The sequence below is a fragment of the Amblyomma americanum genome, chromosome 2, assembly GCF_052857255.1.
Source record: "Amblyomma americanum isolate KBUSLIRL-KWMA chromosome 2, ASM5285725v1, whole genome shotgun sequence".
Lineage (NCBI taxonomy): Eukaryota > Metazoa > Arthropoda > Arachnida > Ixodida > Ixodidae > Amblyomma > Amblyomma americanum.
In genome coordinates, this window is record NC_135498.1 from 121,790,405 (window position 1) to 121,805,954 (window position 15,550).

General features: G+C 46.9%; 1 protein-coding gene and 1 non-coding gene across 2 annotated transcripts in view; both read right to left on the reverse strand.

The window, feature by feature from the left end:
• The window catches only part of LOC144120034 (uncharacterized), a 57,025-nt gene that overhangs the window by 868 nt on the left and 40,607 nt on the right, over positions 1–15,550 (reverse strand). The window contains exons 7-11 of the mRNA XM_077652512.1: positions 14,514–14,620; positions 13,713–13,851; positions 10,611–10,817; positions 2,835–2,975; positions 610–717 (exon numbers count right to left, since the gene is read on the reverse strand). Of these exons, the coding sequence (XP_077508638.1) occupies positions 610–717; positions 2,835–2,975; positions 10,611–10,817; positions 13,713–13,851; positions 14,514–14,620 (702 nt within the window). The remainder of the gene's footprint in view (positions 1–609; positions 718–2,834; positions 2,976–10,610; positions 10,818–13,712; positions 13,852–14,513; positions 14,621–15,550) is intronic.
• On the reverse strand, positions 3,414–3,485 carry TRNAS-ACU (transfer RNA serine (anticodon ACU)). The gene has a single exon. It is a non-coding gene; the product is annotated as a tRNA-Ser (tRNA).

Sequence of the window (15,550 nt, forward strand, 5' to 3'; positions counted from 1 at the left end):
TAACAAACTGTAGACACAATGTACCTAGGGTCCGGAACGGAACTTGTCGCCGTCGCCGTTAATACCCGGCGCTGAAGCACAAATATTTGTTGCCACCACATGGCGAGAGCCCTGCTGCTTCTGCGGCAAGCCACCGCAATGCTCATCTGCGCATGAGCGCTAAGGCTGCCGCCCTTTGATTCTTTTCCGCACTGCAAGTTCAAAGCCCCAATACTCTCGAGCGGAGAAAATACCTCCTGGTGCGCGTTATCTATCTTGCTCTCGAGAACCGAACAGCCGCATGTTCGCTTGTGCGGCTGTTAGAGTTGGTTGTACGCGGTGTTCTGTGGCACACTTTTTTCTGTGACACGTTTTTCGTGGTGTTCTGTGGCACTTTTTTTAATTTCTTTCGACTAGCTGCTTTCAATTTTTCTTATTGAGTAAGCATAAAGCAGTTAATGGCGTCTGTTTGTAGTCTGTTCTTGAAGGAGAGCGCTAGCACTGACTGGGTATTTGGAAAAGGCAGGTTTTTAGATATCTCGGTCAAATTTTCGCACAACATTTGATCTTCGAGCCTTAAAAATAAAGCCTCTATATATAATCGCAACATAGCCCATCGATGCTACTTACAATGTTGCTGCAGGTAGGACTCTCATTCCCAATCCTGCCGTCTAACTCGGTGTCGTAGATTGCCACACCAAACTTCATCCATGGATACGCTTCTTTGAAAGCGCACATCTGCGTTGGGAAAAAATCTACAACTTGGTATTACATTCGGCTTTAACCAAAGAATGGAACAAAGCTTTCGCAGGTTAGGATTTCCCCTTACAAAAATTTTTTTAGACAGTCTGTAGTTTGTCTATAGACTTCCGCCTATAAAGTCTATATACTCTCTATAGACAAACCCTAGAGAACAGTCTATAGCAATACAAGATCCCATAGGTAGTCTTTAGACGATCTATAGATTTATGGCCATACACTTTTAATACACTTTTGTCTACAGACAGTCTGCACACTATGAATACACAAAAATAAATATCTACATGAAGGCAGTACAGTCTATAAAAAGTATATAGACAGTATATAGACCATATTTAGAAGGGTTCGTTACCGCCGCCGCAGAAAGCGTTAAGCCTGGCCCGCATGGAGCGTTTTATGCACGCCAAAACCTGCCGCGTGTTATGCACATGCGCACGGCGGCTCCTCTGAACTTGCACCACCATGGGCGCAAGAAGGAGGCGCGAAAAGCGCCCAGTGATAGTGCATGTTTGGCGGTCTAACCACGTGCGTTTGACACTTTGTGCGTTTTTGCCCGCGAAAAACACTGCATGCGGGCCAGGCTTTACGTCGGGCATAATAAAGCAGCAATTTCCCATTATCATCCACCCAAGTGCAGCCATACAGCTATGAAGAAAATATTTCGCAGAAACTCCGCAGGTATTTCGTTCTGGTCCGAGGTTCTAACCCGGGTCCACAACCTCCCCAGGGCGGTAGCTCTACCAATTTGCTAACCTTTCTTTTCTGCCTTGAGGGATTCCCCTAAACGTTGGACAGCACATCGTATTTCTATGAGAGCGGTGCTATACCATTCGCTATGAACGCAAATTGAATTGCTTTTGCTGAAATAAAAGCACCGGTCAGTTAATACACAAAGTAGTTTGCACTAAGGACTTCATATTGCGTCCAGGGACGCAATGTTTTAATCCTGTCACAAAACTAGACAAATTAAAATGCCGCGATGTGCGCATTGACAGTCCATTGTAATGGAAAGTCTTAAGACCGAGTTCGTTTTGACAGCTGCCAGCTACGCTGCCTCGCCTTTCGATGCGATATACCTGTTCTCTGTGGTTGCCTGCCCTGAATTACCTGGATTCCTCCTCTTGATTTAGGGCAATCGTCTTTCTAAATCCGCGCTTCTCTGCCAATCTCTGGGGGTTGACTTTATCAGTTTCCTTTGCATCGCTTTCCGCGCTTTACTTAGTGTAGTTATTAGATTTGCTCGTTTGGGGTTCATGTTTGCGTCACACACGTAACAGCACATGTGGGACGCGTGGGTATTGTATTCTATTGAACAATATGAGGCTGCTATAAACTGACAACGTCTGCTATAAACTGACAGCATCTGCAAAGCGCACTCGAACCCATTTTTGCTCCTCTCGTGTGAGGGCGAGAAGACAAAATGACAGCGCGGGGTCCGACATACAGCGGCAGTGAAGGAAATATTGACTTGCGTCACAAGCCTTTCTTACAATGTGTGGGCGAGAAGAATATTTTACTGGAGACCTTCGGGAAACGATGCTTGTTTCATACAAAACTAAGGCTGCTCCGATCAGCAAAGAGATATTCCCATAAAGGCGGCCGCAGTGAAACCGAGCGCGTGGGGAACCGACGCGCCCCTGTTTCGAAGATTTGTGATCGGCACGTTTAGACTTTGCATGGACTTAAAACCATTCTTCACAGCGAACCAGAACTGTCAAGTTTTTGTTAGAATCTGTGAATAAAACATGAACTTGTTTCCTTTCGTTTATTTAAATTCCTACATTAGATTATTATTCCGCAGGGCACCAAACACAACGGCGCAATGAGCCTACATGAAAATACTTTGGAGGCCATTGGCGTACAGTAGCGAACAAATATCTTACCAGCAGAAAGTTTTGTCCGTGGGCGAGTATCACTAGCGTCAAAATAAACTGAATAAAAGGAAGCGAAATAGGTAGAGGTTACGTAACAACGCATGCGTGTGCTTTTTAATATTCTTTATGTCATTCAATGCGGCGATTTTCTAAACTTGGGACATCGACGTTATCGCGCTATCCAGACTTTCCTACTGCTCCCAGAGCTTCGTAAACGCTTACCTTTGCGCGTAAAGATTGCTCCGCCTCAAAAGTGTACAGGAGTCTAGCGTCACTTTCATATAAGCCTATAGCAGCCTCCACGGTAGAGTTGTAGTAAAGATTTCTGAGGAGGTTGCCAAAATCCTTGTATAAAGTGCAAGCCTTTGAAGAAAAACCACAGCAAAACATGGTTTCATTGTTATTACAGCAGCATTGACACAACTTCGCCGCAAACAGGACCGTAAAGTTCTCCTGATACGAGGCAATTAGGCGAGCATTCAATGACAAACTCAAGTGGCCACGTATAAAATCCGCTGCCTCAGATCCGCTGCCGATATATGAGACGGATAATAATAATAATAATAATAATAATTGGTTTTTTTGGGGGGGAAAGGAAATGGCGCAGTATATGTCTTATATATCATTGGACTCCTGAACCGCGCCGTAAGGGAAGGAATAAAGGAGGGACTGAAAGAAGGAAGGAATAGGTGCCGTAGTGGAGGGCTCCGAAATAATTTCGGCCACCTGGGGATCTTTAACGTGCACTGACATCGCACAGCACACGGGCGCCTTAGCGTTTTTCCTCCATAAAAACGCAGCCGCCGCGGTCGGGTTCGAACCCGGGAACTCCGGATCAGTAGTCGAGCGCTCTAACCACTGAGCCACCGCGGCGGGTAGACGGATACTGCGCCATTTCATTTCACCAAAAAAACAATTATTTGATCTTATACTTTTATAACCTCACGCAATCTGTGCGGTCCTATATCCTTTATAACGGGTCTTTCACCTAAGACTTTAGGCAATTTTTAAAAATAGGTTTTTTCAATTGGAAGACCGCTTTTTCTCGGCCCGGCATTGCCAATTGTGTAGTACATCATTATACATAAGTTATTATGAATAGCTAAGTTTCGAACTATTACAGTGAGGCGCCTTACTTATTGAGAGTCGTGTAGCTCACAATAAGTAATATCCGTATCAGGTTTTATAATTTCAAAAACGCCGGTACCCTCCGCTCTGTGGCTCAACAAATTTTGGCTATTTCGACAAGTTACATGCACTGGAGAGGTTGCTTTGCCTGCAAGCTTCTCGAAAGCGCATGCATTTTTGCGCGCTGCAGGCTGAATTTGTTGGGCCACAGCGCCGAGGGTAACTGCGCTTTCGAAATTCTAAGAACTGATATGGACATTACTTAGGATGGGCTACATGCCTCTCAATAATTAAGAAGCCCAATTGTAATAGTTAAAATGTTAGCTACTCAATATTAGTTAACCAGCCTGCTAGTTAGCAAGTCTTAGCTGTATTCTAGAGTACCAAAAAGCTGGCAGCGCTATGCTGAAATTAAAGCGCTTTTTCCACTCAAAACGCCTGTTTTTTTAAAAATTGTGTGAAGTCTTAGATGGAACACCCTGCATGTTAAGAAGCCTTCCAAGAAGTAGGAAAATGAGTGAAGACGAACAAAACACGTATCTACTTCGCACTCGACTTATTTGTACATCTTGGAGGTTGCACATAAGAGCTGACGAGGAAGTCATTGTCTGGCTATATGAAAAGAAAGCATTGGACAAAAGATGTAAGAGGCAGCAACATGCTCAAATTTATTCTAACATAGTATGGAATGCGTCGATTAAAAATTAAGGAATAAGAGTGTATAATGTTTCTCCCCGCTGCTTGAACATTGAGTCATTTGGTTTTCATATAAGTACGCGATTTCAGTTGCGTTTGGCACATCCTTTCAACCGAAGCAGAGGAAATGCGCTTTGTTTCATTAAAACAGCTGTAAATATCAGTTCATATAAAACGCGTATGGTTTGAAGAAACACGTTTTTATTTGGCTGGTGTGTAAAAATTCCAAAAGCTTTTTTTCAAGCAATGTTAAAGCACAAATGCAATTTCATTACCTGAGAAGCAAAATCTGGTTGCGTACTTCATCAAGCATTTCGTGCAGAATATTAAATATAAACTTACAACAAAATTCACATCGGTTCGTTCAAACACACTGACAGTATGCTAGCCCTACTTCTGAAATGCCAGGCAGTGAACTGTTAAACAAACAAGGCGAAATTTCTATTTTTCGCTTTGAACTTTCATTGATTTACAGAAGAACGTAGCTGTACAATGCAGTATGAACGGAATGACCCAAGCACGTGCTTTTTCACTGTATACACCTTACTTCCATTTAATAATGTTAATTAGCGACGTTTTCAGTATGCAGGGCGTTTTATGTAACATGAACCAAGGATTAAAAATACCTTGGCTCTCCAGAGCTGGGCGAAACCAGCGGCATATTTTCCCGTCGTGTGGTGCTGCTAATGGTATTTATAATGTCCGCTAAGTTAGTAATTAATTATGCAAAATTTTCCAATATTCGCGTCAGACGCGTTTTTTTTAAGTTGTCGAGGTGGTAGAAAGAACCGATGCAGTTTTTTGTAGCAACGTAATTCCTGCGTGGTTGTTTTTTTTCGGCATTTAAAGAAAGCCCGTGAAATGTGAGAAAAAACCACGTGACTGCTTTTAAGCTCTAGCGTATTGCAGCGCTCCCATCTATGTCTTGAACGAATGAAACGTGCGCGTTGAACCGTGTCCAAGTGAGCGGCCGCCGCTCAGTTCGATGAGCTGCAAAACGGTAATAAAAAACTGGCTGGGGTTCAACGCGACTGGAAACTAGTTATACGAGCGAAAGCTCTGTTAAGCATGGTCTCCACGGTCTCAAATTATACCTCAAGGTCAAGGGTCAAGAGCCAAACTCAGGCACCCAATGGTCATAGTCATATGATCACGTAGCCATACTATTACTGCTTGGGCCATACCACCACGCGGCTAAGTTCAGTTTGACCTTGTGAGGCATTGAAGGTGATTGTCGATCTGGTGCCCACTGTCTCAAATCGAATGTCAAGATCAAGACTCAAGGTAAAAGGTCAGGTCAGGTACCCAGTGATCATATTACCATAGCTTGGGCCATACCACCACGGAGTTCAGTTCGGTTTTACCTTGTGAGGCACTGAAGGTCACTGTGTCATCCACATCGAAATCGTAAGCTGTACTCAGGAGTAGAGCTCTCGCAGTAAATCGGAGGCTGGCTTGACATACGCTAGTTCACTGCTTTCTCTCCTTTTGAAGCGAAAATCTTCCCTAGGCTCGTCAACACCGGGCTTCGGGTGAGCCACACAACAGATTTGCCACAGCTGCGCATGCGCGAAACCGAGTGACGTCACGCGGAGCGCAGGTAGTCGCTGCTGCCGCAGCCGTCATCGCCTCCGCGCGCTGCCTCCGTCGTCTGAGCTTTCGCCATGGAAGGAGGAGAAGAAGACCCTGAAGTGGTAGCGTGAGAGTTGGCTCAAAAGCAGCCAAGATATGAAAAGTGCAAGGCTAGACAAGCGGCTGAAACGCCAGAATCACGAGAGGCACGCCGTGCTAAACGGCGGCAAAAGGATCAAAAACCAAACAAAACAAGTGAGCCGACTTTAACACAACTGTTCGGCAGTTCCGACTTATCGATGTGGTCTCCGGCGTGCAACGGTGCCTACAGCACCTTGCACCGCCTCCTCATAGCGCCGCCCATACTGCGCCATATCGACTCGACCGCTCCTACCGAGGTCCACATGGACGCCGGTGGTGTTGGCCTCGGCGCCGTACTCGCCCACCGCATCTGTAGTTTTGATGAATACGTTGTCGCCTACGCAAGCCACACACTTCCGAAGGCTGAAACTAATTACTTCGTCAGTGAAAGAGTGTTTAGTCATCGTATAGGCCCTTGCCAAATTCCGCCCGTGCCTCTAAGGCCGCTCTTTTCACGTTGTGACGGACCATCACGCGCTTTGTTAGAGGTCCTCCTTGAAAGGCCCATCCAGCCGCCTTGATAGGTGGGCTCTTCGTCTGCAAGAATATGACATCCGCGTCGTCTATTCGCTCCGGGCGCAAGCATCAAGACGCTGATGTCCTATCTCGCTGGCCACTTCAAGCCGAGATGGCCAACCTTTCCACCTCTGACGTCTTCCCGTCGTCGCTTCACATTAGCGACATGCCCTCAGCGCAACGTACTGGCCCCTGGATCGCTTCTCTTCTCGACTTTCTCTCCAACCCCACGGCTGCTTCTCCATCCCGAGTCTCTCCAACCCCACGGCTGCTTCTCCATCCCGAGCTCTCCGCCGCCATGCTTTCCACTTCGTGATTCGCGATAACCTCCTCTTTTGCCGGAACTACAGCTCCGACTGCCGCCCCTGCGCACGCACATACGCGCCTATTTCAACGCTGACCCACAATGAGGTCACGCGGGTGTTTTCAAGACATACACCCACATCCGGCTGTGCTATTACTGGCGCGGCATGTACACCTTCGTGCTTAAATACGTACGCTCCTGTCTCGCCTGTCAACGTCGCAAGGCATCTCCTCGTTCTGCTGGAGAGTTGCCCACCACGCCCTTTCGACCGTATCGGAATTGACTTCTACGGCCCGCTTCCGTACACTGCGACCGGCAACCGTTGGGCTATCGTTGCGGTTGATCATCTCACGAGATATGCCGAAACCACCGCTCTTCCGTCTGCCACAGCGACAGACGTTGCCTCCTTCCTTTTGTAACGTTTCGTCCTTCGTCACGGTGCACCTCGTGAACTGTTTAACGACCGCGGACGCGCTTTTTTGTCCGATGTCGTCACAGCCTTGTTCCGCCGGTGCAACGTAATACGTCAAACCACCTCCGCCTATCATCCGCAGACCAACGGCCTCACTGAGCGATTTAACCGCACCCTCGGGGACATGCTCTCTATATATGTCGCATCCAACCACTCGAATTGGGATCTCATCCTTCCTTATGTGACTTTTGCCTACAACACCGGCCAGCAGTCCACTACTGGCTTCTCTCCCTTCTTTCTTTACGGCCGTCATCCATCCGTCTGCTACATTAGAAACCATTCTGCCTTACCAACCTGACGCCTCCGAATATACCCGTTTCCGAAACCGCGCAACACGCAGAAGACTGTCGTCAAAGCGCCCGGTCTCCAACGACTGACACCCAGTATCGCCAGAAATTCCGCCACCACAACGCTCACACAACATCGCACTTATCGCCTGGTGCGCTTGTGTGGCTCTGGATACTGACAAGTACTTCTGGACTGTCCTCAAAATTTATCGCAAAGTATCACGGCCTCTGCCGTGTCCTGGAGCTCACATCTCCTGTTAATTACGTCGTCGAACCCCTCATGCCGTCTCCCGATCTCCGCCACCGCGGCCGCGAGACAGTTCCCATCCAGCGTATCAAGCTTTACTACAACCCCTCCATCTTACAGTCGCCTGAATGGCTCCTCTTCTCCCCGGGGGAATATATATATATATATATATATATATATATATATATATATATATATATATATATATATATATATATATATATATATATATATAATCTGGGATGCACAGGGCTTGAAAAAGAAAAGAAAAAAGAAAAAGAAGAAAGAGGGAGAGAAAAACACAGCAGAGACACCGACGCCAAGATGGGAGAGGAAAGGCGCTGCAGCGCGTACACACGAACCGACTACACTCACACATGAGGTGAAAGAGGGAGACTGGGCTGGACGGGCGCGGGACTGGGTGGAGGAAAAAAACGTGGTGGGGGATTAACAAAAGAAGGGAAGTGTAGCGCCTCTGGCCGCGTCTGTGTGGCCCCGTACGACTCCGGAAGATCGCCCAACGAGGACGCACAGGTTGCGACCGCCCAAGGTAGCTCCACACGGTGACACGTAGGCCGCTAAAAGCAGATGAGGTTCCCATACGAGGACCACGTGGAAAAGACTCGTTTACAGGGGTGTAAAGGAAGAAATGATAAAAAGAGAAAATTGTATTGTAATTGCCGAGAGAAAACAGGATACGCGAATACATAGGACACACAGACAAGTATGTCACTGTTCTAGTACCTTAGAGCAGAAGGTATGCGGGAAAAGCATAGAAGCACTGAGATAGTCATAGACAGGGCCAGAGTGTTAGAAAGTGTTCCAAAAAGGAATTTCATACCAACGTCCAGCGCTTAGCAACAAAACAACAACAATAACAGGATAAATACAAATGGCAAGCGAAACCATACAAGAGCACAAATGAATTCAAAGACCGCACACGAGTGTGAAAAAAGTGTCCTAAATAAAGACGTTCAAACCCCATAACGCAGCGATCAGCACCAACGCAACAATAATAATAATATGAATACACATGAGAGGCGAGTGTCACAGATTTAGACAGTGTTTAACCTCAAGAATTTCAATATTGAGAGTAGAGATGAAAGTTCCAAGCATTGAAGATTATGCAATAAGACAGTCATCATTTTAGATTTAAAGAATAACCGTGAGGGTGCAAAATTGTGAAGAAGAAAAAAAAATTGCAGGGAAATTTAGGCACAAAGGCAGGAGAGTTTGCCAGCGCTCTCATTAATGCCAGCAGACAAAGTGTTAAATTGGAATATTAGATATGATTCACAGGCTTCCCTTACGTAATGTGTCTGGAAGCCACTTCTCGTTTTCATAAATGTCCTCGTGTGCAGTTTTTTTAGACCCACAGGTGGTGTCGGCCTTCTTCTTAAGCAGCAACTTATTAATAAAACGGCTTGTCATACCTGATGCAGAAAAATTTTTCAGGGAATAAAAAGTTGTGCGAAATTATGAAAAATGCAGCTTGAAAGCACAAACTGATGGGCGAGTTGGTTATGCATAATATACGTGAAACAGCGCAAGGCCCAATGCCTAAGAAGAGAGCAGAGGAAAGGAGGAAACAGACAACACAGCGCTGAACTCACAACTGACATTTATTTGGCACACTGTGCTTATAAATACATTTTGGCACTGCTTGTGGCTATCCACTTCACAGCCTTTCGTTGTTGAAGAAATTGAAATCCTCCCGCAGTCCCGAATGTCAAACAAGAAAGCGAGTAGCAGCCAATCCTTATATTCACAAGATTTCGCATAATTTAAAACTGTTGGAAATAAAGTCGGAGTGGATGTCGTTTTTCCTGCCCCCGTTCAGTCTCAAGCTTGTGCATGCGTGTCAACAACCCAGGGAAAACTACCCAGATTGCCCGAAAAATCAGGAGTGCAAATTTGTGACGTGTCAACAAATGTTGCGTATTTCTTTCCTCTCACTTTTAACAAGTTTTATATTGGTCAGACAGGACAATGCTTAAATGATAGACTCAGGCAGCACCATATCAATGTAGATAATGCACATTCCCGTAACCTTAGCATCCATTGTCGTGAGTGCAAGTGCATTCCACTGTTCGAAAAATGCCAAGTTCTTGCTAGGAACAAAGATCAGCTTTGTCGCGAAATAATCGAGGCCACAAATATCAAGAAGTACGGTGATTCCTGTGTAACTGCTCCATCGGTATCTTCACCGCAAAAGGAATTTCGCTTCCTGAATTGCACATCTTAGCTTTCGTTGTCTTGCAGGGATCACGGGCGCATGAATGTGCTCTTTGCGGTGTTTTCAGTTTTGGTGCCAAAATGTATTTATACGCACAACGTGCCAAATAAATGTCTGTTGATAGTTCAGCGCTGTGTTCTCTTTCCTCCTTTCCTATGCTCTCTTCTTAAGCCCTGGGCCTCGCGGTGTTTCCCGTATATCAATTATGAGAAATTCAATTAAGCCAAAAATATTATTCTGCTCTGAGACCTTTGCTTGGCTTATGTTCTTTCGCGACTTTCTCCAGGCTTTTAATGATAGTGTTCAGAATATACAACTGATATCCATAAAGAAAAGTGCGGTCGCAGATAATGTGCGAATGTAAGCATTGCTTAAGGAGTTGTCGAATAGAAGGCTCACCTGTGTCGGCGACATATTGGACCTGAAACTTGGGGGCGGCTTCTGGCACGATGTGAAGAAGGCGGACTGCCACATAGAGCCGTTTGCCTTCTCCCTCTCCGATTCGTATTTCGGAGCGTACCAGCGGCCTTGCATGGTGAAGGATATCGCCATGGCGACGTCGATTTGTGCGTTGAAGATCTCCGCTAGAAGCTCCGCAGAATCTCCCTGTGGGGGTGAACAGTGTGCTGGCATGAGAAAAGCAACACTGGCTGCAGAGAGAGAGGGCATCAGTTCCAGGTGAATCCGAAAAATGCTTTAGATAGCCTGTATCTGGGACGGCTTTGCACGGTGCCTCATCTATGTCGAGTTTCCGACAATGTCGGATGGAATAATTCTAGCGGAGTTAACCCTGGTAACTCAGCAGCCGACGTGGGCAGGCGGTGAGTTTCAGCGCGTACCCCTGAAGCACGACTGTGGCACTGCGCCACAACCTATACGCATGAAAAAAATGTGAAACCTAAAGGACGTTGTTCAAGTTTGTAGGGGCAGCATTGCGCTCTCTGCCGCTCGTCTGCGCGTTAGTTTAGTTCGACCTTCGAGTCTAGGTGTGAAAAAAAAGAGATGGAGGTAAAGTAAAGACTACCATATTAAAAAGGTGAGGAAGCGCCCATTGTACTAGAAATGTACTTGAGCAATACTTGTTGTTGGGCTGCTTGTTCTCGTGCTTCGTTTTTGTGCGCTGAGTCTGCGCATGCAAGCATGGAATCAAACCAACTAGCCCAGCAACAAGTAATTCTCAACAATAATAAGTTCTGCTAAGTTCCCGAGTTGCAAGATAAAAGATCACTGTGCTCTTAAAAAGCAAAAAAAAAACTTGGCGGTGGTTTAGCTCTGGTTAAATCAGGAGTGATGCGATAGCTACAGCTGGCCGAGTGGAACTTGCTGAGTTGAATTGCAGTCAGCCTTTCGCAGCCTCGTTTCGCTGGGCGTTCCTTCGTCCCACTTGCCACGGCGCATGCGCACAGCTGTAGCAGCTCGGTTTCGCAGCGTCACGTTGCTGGCCACGTGACCAACCAGGTGACAAACCACGTGATCAGCCACGGCGCCGCGCCGCCGGCAGCTGCTCCGCACCACGTGACGATCCACGTGACAGCGTGGAGGCGCCGCTATGGGGTGGCATCGCAGCCACGCCGAAGGCTCTAAACGTTACCGTAATGTAGCTATCGCTACAAAAACAAGCGGACGGAAAGCAGCTCAATAAGGGGCTCCTTAAAGAAGGGGACAGATAATCTGAAGCGCCCTTGTGTCGTGTCTCTGCATCCTGGTCTGTCTGCTTACACATACGAGAAGATGGCCTCTGTACAGCAAGCGCACAGGGTCCGGTAAAGCGCGAGCTCAGCCGAATAACATCTTGCCGGGTCTATGCAGGGTGTATGCAGTTCAGAAGAGCGTTGGAATACGCCTGCCAGCGAGCAGTCAACAAAGCGGACTGAGCCCATTAGAGGCAGGCAACTCTTAGAGGTGCAGATTTAAGACCTTCCGGTGCAAATGGATCCACTTCGAACCGCCCCCTCCAAGAGTGAGCAATAAACTTGCGTCTGGCTAGCCTGCCGCTCCAACGTCTGACAACACAAATGAGAACAAGGCACCTGCCAGACTGTAGTCTGTCGGGTAGGGTTGCCATTTGAATTATTTTGTAACTAGATTTAGGCACTTTTTAAATCCACCAGCTACCAATTTTTTTTTTGCTAGAAGTAGCTAATTTAACTTTTTTCAAAATCTAGCACCGGATTTAGATCTCTTTACTCATTCTATTGTCGGATGCAACCCATCTGCAGTGAAGCTTCGCCCTCATTTTGGAGCGCCCAATAGACACCTTCCGTGACAAAAAGTACACCTGTTGTAGAGCTTTTCTTGTTATCTAAACAACAAGCTAATCACGAGATGAAACTATGACCTACACAATTTCGATGCATCTGGCTTGTTTGATACTGTCAAAGATTAAGATGCTAATTTTATTTATTGCGGCGATTGGCCAGAAGAGTAATACAGGACGCCGCGGACCGTGGCCCACTGTTATCGACTGCTGTGTATATTTTGTTTTATACTCGAGATTTAGTGTAGCGAATTTTAAGAATCATTAACATGCAAAATGTTGAGCAGTTCTGTTGATGGCAAATACTTCCTTCTTGTGAGAAAGCTGCAATAAAGACTATGAGACCAACTCAACGCTTCCGCTCTTCATCGCCGTCGCTGGTGGGCAGGGCACGACTCTGAAGCTGTTGCCGCCCGCTGGCTTTGCTACTTTGCTGCGCCCTAACTGCGGCGTGCTTTAGTCGCCGTGCCCTGCTAAAAATCTCCTATTCACTGTGCGTAGGCGCCTTATCCTCACCCTCGATATCGCCCTGCAACTTCGGAGTCACACTGTCCTCGCTCCAATGGCCTTAGCCAGCAGCCCTCGGCCCCGCTAACTGCCTTACCTTGCACTGGCGCCTTGCGTAAATAGCACCCCGCTATCTTTAGTGATTGCTGCTATGAGGATGCTGAGGGCTGGTTGTCCGCCTATACGAACGGTTGACCCGGCGCAACAAGCGGGATGACGCACTCAAACCTAATAATGGCATCTTCTCCTTAAGTGACGTCGCGAATCTCTGGAACCCTCAACCATGAGCCGGACATCACCTGGCATGCCTTCAAGACAACCCTTGCTGATGTCTTTGACTGCCCCGCCGTCCGCAAACTACGTGGCAAGCAGCGCCTCCGATCGCGAGCGCAGAAGGCCGGCGAGAGTCTGGGCGTGTTCGTTATTCATTTGTGATGGAACAGCGCAGAACGTCGGGACAGGACAGGAGACGGCGTTGACCTTACAGTTCATCCCACTGGCAGGTGTATGTCCCTCAGTTCGTATCGGATGACGACCTCGACCCCGTCCGAAACACACTTAGCACTTTCCGATGCAGGGCCTGTCTAGGCAGCGTGTCGCACCATAGCTACCAGCTCCGGTGTTAACTTCTTAGGTTGGGTGGCACATTTCGGCCCATGGTTTAGCACTTCGCAGACCGTCTGGGGCAGACGCCATAAGTGCGCACCTTGTTTTTAGCGTAATAGATGAATGCTCACCAGCGTGTGACCGTAGCTGGGACGGACGCCTTCAGGAAATTTCAACACGGTAAGGGGCATTATCGTGCAGTCAGGTCGATCGTAATCCGCGTACGAAAGGTGGCTGATGGAGATGATGAAGTGCGGGACAAAGGAGCTCCTGCGAAAGGAACGGAAACAAGTCCGATTGTCACCAAGAATAGCTTTCAGTATTGTTTCCTGCGGGATGTTCTATACGGCTCTAATGCAAAATGAAGGATCACTAATGTAGATAATATTGCTGATAACATTCCTAGAAAAAAAATGACGCCACGAAAACGATCGTGCGACTTCTCTCTCCGACTTTTATGATCGGCTACTGAGCCTACGTGGTTTCTTGACTGCAGGTCGCAAGAGCATGCAAGGTAGGCTGTTAAAGCCAAAGTTGCCTATCTTAGCAGAAAAAGAAACGAGGAGCAAAGTGTGCGTGCGTGCGTGCGTGCGTGCGTGTGTGTGTGTGTGTGTGTTTTTGTGTGTGTGTGTGTGTGTGTGTGTGTGTGTGTGTGTGTGTGTGTGTGTGTGTGTGTGTGTGTGTGTGTGTGTGTGTGTGTGTGTGTGTGTGTGTGTGTGTGTGTGTGTGTGTGTGTGTGTGTGTGTGTGTGTGTGTGCGTGTGTGCGTGTGTGTGTGTGTGTGTGTGTGTGTGTGTGTGTGTGTGTGTGTGTGTGTGTGTGTGTGTGTGTGTGTGTGTGTGTGTGTGTGTGTGTGTGTGTGTGTGTGTGTGTGTGTGTGTGTGTGTGTGTGTGTGTGTGTGTGTGTGTGTGTGTGTGTGTAAAACCGCTCACTTAAGGAGTTTCAGTATATGCGCGTGGTCTGCTGAATTGTCCACGGATACTCCGATGCCCAACAGCGGTTGGAAGGGCACCGCCCACCACATCAGGTCGCCGATGGACTGCAAAGGACATGAGACGCCAATTTCAAGTTCACAGACTTATACTTGCCGCAACATGGCACTGCGCGCTCTCATCATTTATTCCGAAATTGTCAGCGTACAAACTGAATTTCGACATTGTCAGTAAGTTAGGAATAAAAGCTATCATATGCACGTATAGTACCGACGCATGTGGGATGCCGGATGCTAATTCTGCTGGACACCAACTAATCCTACTAACGGCGACAAGCTGTGATCTCAGGTCTAAGTAATTACCTATCCAGTCAAGATGGTTAGTACCAATAAATATCACGCTCAGTGTAAAAAGCTTTCTTGACAAAACCATATCGAAAGCTTTGTGGCCATAAAATAAATCAAGCTCACCACGGCCGTTTAGTCTAACGGACATCGTGCGTGAATTGGGCGAGCCGAATTTCATTTAAGACATTTGCCAGGGAACCGCGCAAGAAGCATTAAAAAAAAGTACCACTCAAGTACTGCACAATGTGCTTCATTTGCACTGAGCTGAAACACTTAGCAGAATGTAGAAAAAAAGAGAAATGAAACTGACGGGTGTTCTATACTGACGTGCTTATTTCCACGCTCGAATAGCAAAATGCCAGCGCCTTTTCATACGCCAGGAACAGAAGAAGTGTGAACCGATTTTTCTAAAACTTTTAGCTAAATATCGCGTACGCCACTCCGCCACTCCGAGTTTGATTTTGAAAGCTTATTAGGTAAGCATACTCTCTCGCCCAGAACATTCGGTTGTGAATGCACATAATAGAACTTTAATTTTCAGAACATTGCTAAATCATTCCTAATATCGTGTACAGGACTAGCACCATTATCGGAGATGAAAACAGATGTAAGCGACTGTTGAATGTTTCCAAGGCGCACACAGGGTTGGAGCAAAGTATGTCGATAACAAGTATTGATGAATCATGAGAA